This window comes from Frieseomelitta varia, unplaced genomic scaffold (genome assembly GCF_011392965.1).
Source record: "Frieseomelitta varia isolate USP_RPSP 00005682 unplaced genomic scaffold, Fvar_1.2 scaffold_217, whole genome shotgun sequence".
Lineage (NCBI taxonomy): Eukaryota > Metazoa > Arthropoda > Insecta > Hymenoptera > Apidae > Frieseomelitta > Frieseomelitta varia.
Window position 1 is genome coordinate 485,890 of NW_025109939.1, and position 13,403 is coordinate 499,292.

Below are 13,403 nucleotides of genomic sequence, written 5' to 3' on the forward strand. Positions count from 1 at the left end.
AATGGCACATATTTAACACAGCTATAGAAACACCAAGCACGGAGACACACGCATTTGGTATTTCGCACATAGATAAAATGCCACTGTGCAAATTTATAAATGCTGACATGACGTCTGCAAGCGATGACGTTTTCTTGATGCAAGCACTTCAGGAAAATGAAAATAAGAAAGATACTAAACACGATTATGTATCTCCTACTGCCATTAGTAATTTAGAAATAATTGAGACTATGTCAAATACAACAGAATTGTCAATGACATTGGGAAGCGAACTTCATAAATCAAGGCAATTTATATATGGAAATGAACTTTTAAAATGTGAGACTAAAAATAAATTTAAAGATGATCTAATTGACCACAATGTTGTATTAATGAAACAGAATACAGAAGAAAATAATGCAATGACAAAATACTCATCTAAACTAGATCATGTTTATGAAGAAGTTAATGCTCTTGAATGTGATATTATGGATTATTACGAAAAATATAGCCCTACTACGGCGAAAACTTTGATAAATACACTTTTTCTTCCTCTATATAAAATTTGTAAAAAATGTGCCAGTTTACAAGGTAGTCCAGTATACTCTGATCGTTTAATATATACAAAGAAGCCATTGTATGCGAGAGAAGTTCATTTATTTCAACAAAACGAAACTTTACAGTTTAAGTATTGCTCAGAAAATGGTAAACATGACAATACGTTATATTTGCAATACGATGATGCTCGGCATTGCTTGTTAGTTCATAATTATTTAAAAACTAATGCTTCCAGTATATTCTACTTTTATGGCCTACCACGAGATATTTTTGATTTAAAAACAATATTAAAACCAAATATTTTGGTTATAAATAATAATGAAAAAGAAATAGTAAATACAGAGTTATATCATCGGTGTACAAGTAATTTTTATACAAGAATATCAAGTAATGGTATTGCACCTACAGCATTTCATATGAATCATAATAATATTTTAAATTCTATAAAACATGTTGGATACGATACTGATTTGCAAAATTGGATGAACTATCGTAACGATGTATTTCGATCATACAGTTTCAAACAGGATGATGTAATTGATCATCGTGCGAATAGATCCAGTTTGTTATTGTTAGAACCATTGCTGTTAATGCCAGAAGTAGGAAATTCTAGGTACAGGCAAGGAAAAAATCGTACACAATCAGAACACGTAAAAATAGTAAAAATAGTAACTGCATATACTCTTTCTTTCTTCATTTTAGCAATAATCACATTTTATATAGTTTATTTCACTTAATAAAATGTGACTAGAGTTCAACTAAAACATAATATTCATTTGCACTTATTCTTTTGTCTCTTGCATAATATATTTGGAAATATATTTTCGTTCTAATTTTATTTAAAAACTTATATATGAAACGACATAAATATTAATTGTATCTTTTATTCATATATTTTTTGCACAAAACTTTCATATGATAAATTTAATATAAACTGTATTTTTGTTGTTGTTATTATTATTATTATTATTATTGTGAATTGTTATATCCTTTATCATGCTTGTTTCATAAATTATCAAGAATTGTTACCGTAATTAAAAATTTATTGATCTTTATATAGTTATGCAAAACATTTTTACATTGCTTTAGAAAATTATTTATATGTAACTTTATGAAAGCATAGCTGAAAGTATACAAAAAATATTACATTTTATATAAAGTAAATATTTCAACTTCAGAAGATATATTTATATATATTTTTAATATTGTAAAATGTAATTAAGGGAATACTCAAATAAGGTTACTGGAATTCGTTATTTCCTATTAATACATTAAATATTTATTAGCAGATACGACTATTGCACGTATATTTTAGATACATAATATTTTCTTAACTGTTTCCATATCTGTAGGAAATATTTGCAATAAAATTAATATACATATTTCATTTTGCATAACGGAGAAAGTTTTTTTCCCTTTCGAGCTTCACGTATCTCCTTTCTTGATTTTAAAATACAAATAAAGTTATATTACAATATAATATAATATATATAATATTATGTATAAACTTTACATAAACGAATTTTGAATTATCAAATTAAATAATACAAATATTTATTATTTACAAATTTAACCATTTGCAAAAATAATTAAAATTTATTTCAATTTGAAATAACTGAATTTTCTTAGAAAGATCTTGTTCAGTACGCAACACAAATATTTTTTTTCATATTGTAATAAAAATTCTAAGTACTAATATACAGCTCATATATACATTGTACTATTCTAAATATAGCGAATCAGTAAATTACTTGCATCTTAACGATGTATAAGTGAAAAATAAATATAAATATTTAAAACCATTTTTTTCTACACTTTATTATACTTTAATTAAAAAATAATTTTATCATATTTACTGTCTCTACTTACGTTATCTCTATATTTGAAACTTGTGAAAATTATAATAAATATATTGTATTGAAATTATTATTCAGATTATAAAATCGAAACAAGAAATAATCGGAAAACAAATTTGCTTAATTACTTAATTGTCCAAACTTTTATAACTTTCTATTATCTATTATTTCTATTTTACTCTATATTATTATTTTATGCTTCTTTAAATATGCAATGCATATATTGTTAAAAATATATCAAATACTGTATGAAATTCAACATTTTACATTACATCAATAGAACTACAATATTATTATATTAATATTATTAATATTAATCGTAAAAATTTATAAAAAAATTATATAGATTAAAATAAACCAGTAAATCAAAATTTACTTTTATTTGTCCACTTGAAATTTAATAATAAGCAATAAAAGTATAAAAAACAAATTTTTTAATCATACTATTCATGAACTATATCATTCAATTGTATGTTATGTTATAATGTAATTGTCACCTGTTCAAAATTCCAGATTTAATATTTAAAAAATTTTATTATATGTCGAGTATAGATCGAATATTTTTTAAATATAAATGTACCTATTTCATAATTTATTACTGAGCAAAACCTGAACGTTATTAGGTTCTATTTAAATGTCGTCGAATAATCCTCTTTGTGGAGGTCCTATACGATTAGTATTTGCGATAAATGCTCTTGCATTGTCTGTTTGTTCTTCATAAAAATCATCAGCTTGGCAGCTTGTATCGTAACTATTATTTGCACCATAACTATCAACCCCAGACGCCATACCAATGTAATAATCTGCAGGATCAAAGTCACGTAATAACCCGGCTCTTGCAGATTCTACTGATTCATCTCGTTTTAAAGGTCGGACTATAATTTAATTTAAATTTGAAATGTAAAAGTTAGTGACGCCTACGTTTTTACACTATATATATTATCACTTCTACACAAATTGTAAATACCTGTATCAGTACTTTGCCGTGAGGTTCTATAGCGAGATGAACTGGCAGCACCACTAAATCTTTCTTGAAACTCCCGTCTTCTGTACATTAAATCTTCAGCTCTTTGTCGTTTACGTCTCTCTAAAAATGAGCATATAAATACATTTATATAAAAGAAAATATTTGAATTTATATATATATATATATATCTATTATAATAAAATAGCGTTACCTCGTTTTATTAACTCTTGACCTTCCTCAACAAGATCTGTTGTAAACTCATCATCATCAAGAAACTGTTGAAAACCTAACATAGAAAGCAATCTACTCCCTAAACTAAAGTACGTTGCTAGACAAAATGCTAGAATAGCCATTGGAAAGTATACATTGAATCCATCAGATATAATGGAAATAACATCCATATGTCCCATTACCTAAATAAGTGAATTACAGAATAAATTTTAAATTTATCATGAGAATGCTATAATTGTTCATATATTTACTTGAGTGTAATGAGTTTCCAAAATGTGAGTTTTAATAATATGCGAATCCATGTGTACAAGACCCAAAAAGTTTAAACACATAGGTGGTGTAAGACGGCATAACATCATTCCACTAAATATTAAACTATACTCGTTAGTCTGATGATGAGGTGCCAAGTAATATAAATTCAATACACGAATTTTTAAAACAGTCGAATAAGCGCAGTAACAAAGATAAGCAATTATCAGCATTGATAATACCTATAAAAAATATTTTAACTATCTTTTTCTCTCTTTCTCTCTCTGTCTTTCTCTCTTTCTTTTATATTAATTTTTAATTTTTAAAATAAAAATTTCGTTTTTTAGTATCAGATATATCGTATCACAATATCAAATATATCACTATTTTTACCTCAATTGTAAAATAATCGTAATTTGCCTTAGCTAGATTCAAAAATTGGGCAAATAATGATAACACTGGAGTTTTATTAAAAAACGTTACTTCTGACCACACTACAGCTATTGAAAGACATCCAGTACAAATAGCTACGATCTTTTGTACATAACTCTTTATGACACATTTCCAATACCATTCTAAAAATATTAATATATATATATATATTATATATTCTAATAAATATTAATATATAGATAAAAATGATATATTTCTATAATCATTACTATTTAAAGCTTACCTATAACTGGACTATAAACAACACGAAGTGGAAATGAACGATGAGTAGGGAAAGTTGGTTTAAATCTTCTATCATCACTTACTTGATTCTTTGCTATATCTTCTAAATCAATTATTTTATCAACCAAAATTCCCCATTGTGTTTCTATCCGTTGTAAAGTTTGCAATGCTTTTATTGTCTAATAAAGAAAAAATGAATAAGTAATTATGTTTATATATTTATATATACAATATATTTAATTAGTAACAAACTTGTCTATGTAAACGTATTAAAGCTTTTTCAGATGGTGTATCTGTTGGTGTATCATCTGGCAATTGTCTTCTATTCATTCTATCTTTTAATTCTGCAGGAATCTTTTGAAAAATCGTTTCTAAATTGCAATGAAAAGGATGCCCTGGTCCAATTGATACTGTAGCAGTTTGTAAGGACTAAAAAATAAGATAATATAAGACAATGATAAAGGTAATTAAATGTAAATTAAATAAAATATTTAATTACTTCAAGTATGTCATCTACTGTCTCTTCTGCTTCGCATTTATCCAAACTTAATTTAGCAACTTTAAAATAGCTATAATTTAAAGTGTATCCAGGTTTACTAGCATTCCATAATCCACGAGGAACTTCTACAAGTGCATATCCAAGAAGTAATACCAATAAGAATAAACCCCATGTATTTGATGCAGATGATGCTATAGCTTTTAATTTTTGACTAAAAAAAATACATATGTATATAAACGCATAATATATTTTTACATGTATTATACAAATGTATTATATTTACCCATCAAAATCAAAACCAGGCTTCAGTGCTATATATATTAAAAGTATGCCACATATGAACAAATAACTTCCATAGTATATAGCATTATCTATTAAAGCAGATTTTAGCTTTCCTTGAACTGTGAAATCGCCTGCTTTTATATAAGATTGCATAATTGGTAATATCAGCCATGTTAAACATTGCGAGGTCCAATATACAATCCTCCATAAATTTGGGAATATATGTTCTGGTACATTAGGCCAAGGTTCTTTACAAGTATGAAATGGGATTGTTGTTGTACTGTCAGAGTTTAGTTTTGTGTTATTATGAATATTTTGTTCAACACACTGTCTAAAAACAGTCTACAAGAAAATAATGTATTAACATATATTGTAACAATATATTAATTGGTCTGATATTATTAAAATTAATAAATTTTATTACTCACAGATGAAACATCTAAAGGTAAGATAAATATTATTAGCAGTGAAAAATACCATGCTATCAGCACAGAAACTGTAACAATAATGTGATGTCGAAAAATATTCCCATATTTATACAATAAAGTGGCAGCAAGACAAAATGCTGCTATGATTTCTGTCAAGAATACTCCAAGAACCATTTTGGTAACTTCTAATTTTTTACTTCACCATATCTCTACAATTTATACTTTAATTCTTAAAACTTATTCATTATTATTTTCATTACTGTATTCTACTGCTTCTCGCATCTTTAATTCGGCATCCTTTTGCATTTTCTCTAACTTTTCTAACGTAACAGATTTTAATGGAATTAATTTGGGCTTACAGAGAATATAATCCAAATTTTCTTCCTGGTATAACAAAATTTGCCTAGGAAGGATTACGTCAATCTTTTCTGCAGAATTATCCATCAATTGTGACATTTTTGCTGGAATCAAAAAGGATTTATATATTCTATTTATATACTTATATAGCTAAGATTATATACAATTTTAAATAAAAGTTTCTAAATCATTCCTAAATAAATACAATATCATAATGCGTGCATACTTCATGTGTTTAATTTATATAGCTTTCAATACAAAATACAAGTAGATTGTATAAAAAGAAATCATAATTTTCAAAATCAGTCACTTGAACAAGGGAATCAAATATTCGAATATAAAAATTAACAGACGGTTCGTAATCACGTTCCACATATTTACTTAAATAACTACCGAAATAGTTCGCGTTTTAAATTATATACGTATACATTAGAACATACTTTTGTCAGTGAAAAATGCAATATATCCATTTCTTTTTTATAATAAAATCGTTAGGCATACATCGTAACGACACAATAAAAGATATCAACGTCACATGAACACCATGTCATTTACGAATAATATAATACTGTCTACTTTAGGTCCAGGCTATGATTAGGATAATCTGGCAACAATGCCAGAACTGGGACTTTCGCCCCGATATAAACATAACCTAGTCACCACAGCCCCCTCTATAGACTTTCCGCGATTTTATGAAATGCTTGTTCACAGTAATGTTTTGTATTAATAAATGATACTAAACGACGTTGCAATGTGTTATATACGATAAAATGTACAATAATGTACGTGACATATATAGCGCAGGTTTGTTCGATATCTTATTTGCATTACACGGCTGTTTTTTTGGTAAAGCTTAAAAGTCAAAATTTTCGTTGCAACACTCTTAATTACGAGTGCCTGCAATCTTCCCAGTTTTGCAGAAAATTATAATAGCGTTTTAAAACGAATTAACATCCAGCATTTAATTTCATTCTATTTAATTTCCAAAGTAAACAATGAAATGAAAAAGTTCAAGAATTCGTATTCGTAGAAAATCGTACGGCGAGGAGATAGTAAATTTAGTAAATCACAGTGCTGCCCGAGCATTTTTTGTTCACAAGGGAAACAGAAGTTTCATAGCAGGGGATTTCTTAGCTTTGTTACTTTCGTTGTCAAGGAAATGGCAGATGTGATTAATGACGAATCTGCAAAACGCTGATTGATTATTTATTATACATTTTAAATCAATTATTTAATTTTTATCATTTATAATCGATTATTGATTGTACATTTTAAAAATGTATTTGACGGATTCAATACATTTTTAAATACACTTCTATTGGTCGAAAGTGTTATTATAAGAAACTCTTATAAACAAAACGTATTTCACTGAGTGATGGTGAGTAGTCACTTTCTTTGTCTTTTTATTCTTTTTATTCTTTTGCTAGTCTGTTTCACCTTTCGAGTACTTGTGTGAAATTTAAAATTCAAGATTGTTCTTTGAAATCGAATTTTTTTGAACTTTTTTTGAACTAGAAAAAAAATATAAGAAGTGAAAATATACATAAATTATTATTAAGAAGAGTACATACAAATGAGCACTATTTTACCAATAAATAAATGCAAAATAATATAATAAAATGTATTTTATATATTTTTGTGCTTAATATTGATTAAAAAAATAATTTACATACTTCATATATTACTAATTATTTTACACACTTAATATTTTATTAAATTACTATAAATATTACTACATGACAATAATAATTATTTTTTCTAGAAATTTGTATTAATAACGTTTGAGGAAACCCCGCTTTTTGAGATAACGTGTATTTGTACATCAAAGCACTATTTTCTCAACTTTTATTGGTTGTTTAAATAAATTTTCCTAATATGGAAAATAGAAACAATAAACAGAGATCTCACATGATCACGTAAGAAAATTCGATATTAGACAGTAAATAATTTTATTTATTTCAAAAAATTGATAAATAATATTTATTTCTGTATTAGGCACTGTACAAGTTTTAAAGTATGTGAACTAGTGACATTACCAAGGATTAAACTTCCAGCTGATTTATATGCAGCGTTAAATAATAAAAGTCCTAAAAATAATAAACAATTATACAATTGTTATGTAAATTTTATTAACTATCTTCCACACATAAAAAAGATAGACACTAAGTATTATTCGCTACTGTTTAGAATGTTATTGTATTTGGAACAGCATGAACTTCAATTAATTGTTGGAAGACACAATTTGAAAAATCAGAAACTGGAACAAGTTTCTGATAAATTTAGAATTATAGTACCTACTTTAGATGAAGATGACCGGTTCATTGATATTGGTGATGAGTTAACTATTAAGTCAAAAGACTTAAACTACTCATGTAATTTTAAAATAATAGATATTATGCAGAAAGAAGTATATGTAGCAGTATCAGATGAGTAAGTATATTTAATTTGTAAGAAGTAAAAAATAAATCATAAATTAACATGTATGTAGTCATAATTATTTGAAAAACTTTTCAGATTTCCCATATCTCAACTTCTTGAAAATAAAGTTGATGTATTTTTTCATGCTGTAAATTGGCCATTAAAATGTTATCATTATGTCTTAGACAATATGTGCCATTATAATTTAGAAAATTTAATAAATCCCAAAATAAATACAGATCATTATACTTCATCAAAAGTGTAAGCTTTATTTAATAATTATCTTTAATTTGTATGTCACAACATTTTCTTATATATTAGTCACAATCATTATATGATGCAGCGATTTGGATTGGGTTCATAAAAATGTAGCAAATAATGAAGAACAGAAAACAGCGGTGAAGAATATTTTGAACAGTTCATCATACCCTGCACCATATATTATATTTGGTCCTCCTGGTACTGGAAAGACAACAACATTAGTTGAAGCTATTTGCCAAGTATAAATTAGTCTAATTTCTAGCATAATATAAAATAGAAATTGCTTTCATTCTAAAATTTTACTCCTGTTATTTCATAGATTAGGAAAAAATACAAATCAAAAAATATTTTGGTATGTACATCTTCAAATGCAGCAGCAGATGAAATTACAAGGAGATTATTGCATCTCCTTCGTCATAAAGATGTATTTCGTATGTATTCCTCACATAAATGTTGGTAAGTTTTTATTTTCATAAATATTTAATACTTTATTAGTTTCATTTTTTTTTAAATTTGTAGTAGTGACATAGATGAACAAATTTATCCAATTTCAAATTTTATTAATGATGCGGTTATTTATCTACCAAAAGAAATTTTTATTTGGAAGAAAATTGTTATTTCAACATTTGTATCGTGTATGAGGTATGGGTTTTGTTTATTTTTATAATTTTTTCAATAATGATTGTATTTATGATATTTACAGTTTTTTAATTGCAGATTGGCGAATCTTAAATTACAAACTAATCATTTTTCGTATATATTTATTGATGAAGCCAGTCAAAATATAGAAATAGAATCATTAATTCCATTTGTAATCACAAAAAATAGAACTGAAGCAACATCACATGTGCAAGTTGTTATTGCTGGTGATCCATACCAACTGGGGCCTGTAATTTCATGCAAAAAAATCGAACATTTATTAGGTAAGTATTATTAAAATTAAATTTATGTTTTATTAACTGATATAGAATTACATTCTATTTTTAGGAAGATCTTTATTAGAAAGATTAATGGAATGTGAACCATATCAAAAAGTAAACAATAAATATAATTCCCGTTACATAACAAAATTAATTTTTAATTACCGTAGTAAAGAAGCTATTATATATACGTCTAATAAAGAATTTTATGAAGGCGATTTGTTGTGTTTTAAAAAGGAAAATACACATAGCATAATTTCAAATTGGCGAACATTTTCAGAAAAAACATTTCCTGTCTTATTCATTAAAGTTAATGGCGAAGAAATAAGAACGCCTAATACGAGGTAATTACATTTCTATATTAAAAACTGTGTCGTTATTTAATTACCCGAATTTAAAGATATTTTTTAACTTTTGATTAAATACATTATGTTTTTAGTGTTTATAATGAAAAAGAGATCGCAGCCGTAAGAGTTATTGTTAATAAATTAATGAATTCCAAAATTGGTAGTCGCGAAATTAAAGAAGAAGATATTGGAATTTTAACTCCATTCAAGCAGCAAAAAATTATGATTGAAAGATATGTAACAAATAATATAACTGTCGGAACAATAGATACATTCCAAGGACAAGAAAGAGAAATTATAATCTTAAGTACAGTACGTTCAAAAGTTTTTGAACACAACAATAAACGACATATCGGTTTCTGGTCCAATCCAAAGGTATAATTTTACATGTTTTTTTATACTTCAAGTATAATACAAAAACTTAAGAATTGTATTTATTTATTTTTTCAGAGATTTAATGTTGCCATGACAAGAGCAAAAGATTTATTAATAATAATAGGAAATCCACATATTCTTTGTCTAGAAAAATATTGGTATACTGTATGGCAATATTGTGAAGAAAATAATGCAACTATTTTTTTGGATAAAATCTTATCTGAAGATTTTAATATATGAAATTTTTAATGTATAATAAAAAATTATTAATTATCCATAGACTATTTTTTTACGAAAGTAATCTATTAATATATTACAAAGACTTCGTTTTCTTATATTTCATACTAACTCTTTGCACTCAAGTGACGAGTGAGAGGCATTAATTATATAAAATATTAAAAAAATAAATAAATATATATTAAATAAAATATTAAAATATAATTGTATAATTTTTGTACATTTGTGTATAAAATTATTTTATATTAGCTGTAAGGTGCGCATCAGATACGCGCAAAAACGTCTCAAGATGCTACTTCAGTCAACAGGAAAAATTTTCGAGTACAAAGGGTTAATATTTGAATAAAATTTTAATAGTTAATTTCAAGTAGAACAAAGATACAAATAAAAAAAATTTATTTGTATTTAAAACATTATTTCAGAACTTTAAAAAATTACGTATTAAGTTTACAATTAAACTTTCGTTTAAAATTGGATAATGTGTAAATATTTAAGAATGATTTCTTGTAAATTTGAAACTTTAATCAATAATTTTAATGTTACTTTGTAAAATATAAGTTTATTCTAAAAGTAGTTTCGCAGTATTTCCACTAATATCCTTATTAATACCGTGACGTACAGCAAATTCATGTTTTACACTCGCGAAAAGAATATCTGTCAGTAAAAAAATTTGTGCTATCGCAAATGCTAATGTGACTCCAAAATAAAAATTTGCATTAGCTGATCTAGAATAAATCCATTGATACCAAACAGTAGGTGCAAAAACTGTACAAAATAACATAAAACAGCCTACAATAAATCCTTGTTGTGTATCTGTAAAAGAACATAAGATTTTTATAATACATCATGTTTTTCACTCAATAAACGTAGTTAATACAAAAACTTACATTGGAATAAGTGTTTCCATAGCGGTAAAAGAGACATATAAAATCCAACATCTCCTATGCAAGGATAAGATTTAAATATGGCAGTAACTGCTAAATAAGAAAATGCTAATAACATAGGATCATGTCGTAACCTTAATGCCAATGGTACTATATACAATAAACTGACATTTATTTGAAAGGAAGCGATGAAAAGCCATCTAAAATGCTCAAATACTTCTGTGAAAAAGTACCAGTAAAGTCCAACATTTGGACGTAAATCAGGAACAGTTAGGATAAAGCCAAGTGTGCTCCAAAGAAATGACCAACTTCCCATAATATAATATGAAATGCCAAACAGAGTGGTTATTATGCTTGCAAATACTATAACATAGTTTATAATATTTCTTTTTCGGTTTATACTATTAGAATGAGTAATATAGATGATCGCTGGCATTATAAGTGAAACAGGATAGAGTCCTTGTAGTGTTAATAGAGAAATTGATAAACAATTCCAAAATATAGATCTTGTCATTGAAACCAATGCTATGGAATACAACAAATTTGTGAATACTGTTGTTGTATGTCCAACACAGTTGAGTATTATATATGGATTGAATAAATATCCTGCTGAGACATACATCATTGAAGTATATACTATAGATGCATCATTATGAGTTTCTTTATTTTCATTGCACAATTTTTCTTCTACTTTTTGTTTAGAAACCTAAAATTAAAATTATTTCATTATAATTGAATTATACCAACATAACATTTTAAATATGTGCAACTTAACTGACCAATTCAGTTGCATATTGTTTAGCTGTAAGTCCAAGAAATACTGCTGTTAACAAATCGGTAAATACAAATAAGCAAAATAAGATCCATTGTGATAGATGTTGCTGTATGAAATTGAAAACATATAATCCAATTGGTGTTTCGTGAAACAAATCTCCTGTATAGGGATCAATGCCACAATTATACAAATACACTCCTTCAGTTACTAAAAGTGAATTAGAATCATAATTATTAAGCAATATTAAAATAATAATGCTACTAACAATACAACTGAATGCATAAATACATATTATTATAGTATTTATAATAAAAAACAATAACACAAATTTTATTTCTATTATCATAGAAAAATTAAGTAATAAAGTGACATTCATTCTAACCTCTCTTCCACGAATTCAGCGCAGTAGATACTTCCACACGATCGCTAATAACTTTCTGATATTCAGAATTCATTAATAAAAATCTAATAATACCGGCTAATACAAAATTTGATAACCATTGTTTCTTCATTTTTTAATTAAATTATGAATCATTTATGTATATTCGTGTTCTACGATCGGTATTTTTGACATATAAGTGACATTTAAACAGACATACTACATATTTGCTTTGTTTATTTAAACAATTAATTTTATCTCTATTATTTTTTAGAATATAATCTTTGATAGCGATATCTTTTTGCTTTCAATTGCTGTTAAAATTACAACCAAACCGTTGCATGTAAGCGATGATTTTCTTTTCTTAATGAGTCCAATTTACTTGTCACAATTCAATTCAAAATGCAACGTATGTCAGAAACCATGTAACCGGTTTGATAAACTGATAAAATTATTTTTCATTTCATTTGAACCCTATTTGAATCCCATTTATTTAAATCCAGTTTCTATGAAGAAAATTTTATGCAATAAGTCTGTTTGATATATGTATGATATACATTGGTACTTATGTTATACTTCCTCTTCAAGTCAAAAGTACGAATAAATAATAAAACATGAATATACGTATAAATTCGAAAATGTCTAATTTATATTTTGTTTGTAAAAACTTGTATTTCTCTTCAATTGTAAAGTGTTCTCATTCATATATATTGCTTTTGTGTTACT

The 13,403-nt window shown here is 26.2% G+C and overlaps 5 protein-coding genes across 8 annotated transcripts; 2 read left to right on the forward strand and 3 right to left on the reverse strand.

Annotated features, from left to right (window-relative positions):
- Positions 1-42: 42 nt before the first annotated feature.
- LOC122527401 lies at positions 43-1,922 on the forward strand. Its single transcript, XM_043651563.1, has 2 exons — positions 43-162; positions 247-1,922. Exons 1-2 carry the CDS (start codon positions 78-80, stop codon positions 1,272-1,274), a joined length of 1,113 nt encoding a protein of 370 aa, XP_043507498.1. The 5' UTR covers positions 43-77; the 3' UTR covers positions 1,275-1,922.
- LOC122527398 (LMBR1 domain-containing protein 2 homolog) lies at positions 1,708-5,898 on the reverse strand. Its single transcript, XM_043651558.1, has 10 exons — positions 5,725-5,898; positions 5,298-5,638; positions 5,015-5,225; positions 4,768-4,944; positions 4,517-4,694; positions 4,234-4,415; positions 3,843-4,082; positions 3,572-3,773; positions 3,361-3,480; positions 1,708-3,268 (listed from the first exon to the last, which is right to left on the reverse strand). The coding sequence occupies exons 1-10, from the start codon at positions 5,896-5,898 to the stop codon at positions 3,024-3,026; spliced, it is 2,070 nt and encodes a 689-aa protein (XP_043507493.1). The 3' UTR covers positions 1,708-3,023.
- A 49-nt stretch (positions 5,899-5,947) lies between these two features.
- On the reverse strand, positions 5,948-6,695 carry LOC122527406 (BBSome-interacting protein 1). Of its 2 annotated transcripts, none has more exons than XM_043651572.1 (2): positions 6,475-6,695; positions 5,948-6,185 (listed from the first exon to the last, which is right to left on the reverse strand). In XM_043651572.1, exon 2 carries the CDS (start codon positions 6,178-6,180, stop codon positions 5,962-5,964), a length of 219 nt encoding a protein of 72 aa, XP_043507507.1. In that variant the 5' UTR covers positions 6,181-6,185; positions 6,475-6,695; the 3' UTR covers positions 5,948-5,961. The 2 variants fall into 2 exon arrangements, with proteins under 2 accessions (XP_043507507.1, XP_043507506.1); XM_043651571.1 differs by having other exon boundaries at positions 6,522-6,677.
- Positions 6,696-6,779: 84 nt separating this feature from the next.
- On the forward strand, positions 6,780-10,734 carry LOC122527399 (putative helicase mov-10-B.1). Of its 3 annotated transcripts, none has more exons than XM_043651559.1 (11): positions 6,780-6,885; positions 7,844-7,997; positions 8,077-8,511; positions 8,596-8,760; positions 8,843-8,999; positions 9,080-9,216; positions 9,280-9,402; positions 9,478-9,683; positions 9,748-10,024; positions 10,120-10,402; positions 10,478-10,734. In XM_043651559.1, exons 2-11 carry the CDS (start codon positions 7,957-7,959, stop codon positions 10,640-10,642), a joined length of 1,989 nt encoding a protein of 662 aa, XP_043507494.1. In that variant the 5' UTR covers positions 6,780-6,885; positions 7,844-7,956; the 3' UTR covers positions 10,643-10,734. The 3 variants fall into 3 exon arrangements, with proteins under 3 accessions (XP_043507494.1, XP_043507496.1, XP_043507495.1); XM_043651561.1 differs by having other exon boundaries at positions 6,781-6,885; positions 9,961-10,024; positions 10,478-10,733; XM_043651560.1 differs by lacking the exon at positions 6,780-6,885 and adding an exon at positions 7,368-7,459.
- A 405-nt stretch (positions 10,735-11,139) lies between these two features.
- LOC122527400 (phosphatidylinositol glycan anchor biosynthesis class U protein) lies at positions 11,140-13,324 on the reverse strand. The gene is made up of 4 exons (XM_043651562.1): positions 12,681-13,324; positions 12,303-12,505; positions 11,527-12,229; positions 11,140-11,452 (listed from the first exon to the last, which is right to left on the reverse strand). Exons 1-4 carry the CDS (start codon positions 12,808-12,810, stop codon positions 11,199-11,201), a joined length of 1,290 nt encoding a protein of 429 aa, XP_043507497.1. The 5' UTR covers positions 12,811-13,324; the 3' UTR covers positions 11,140-11,198.
- Between the last annotated feature and the right edge of the window lie 79 nt (positions 13,325-13,403).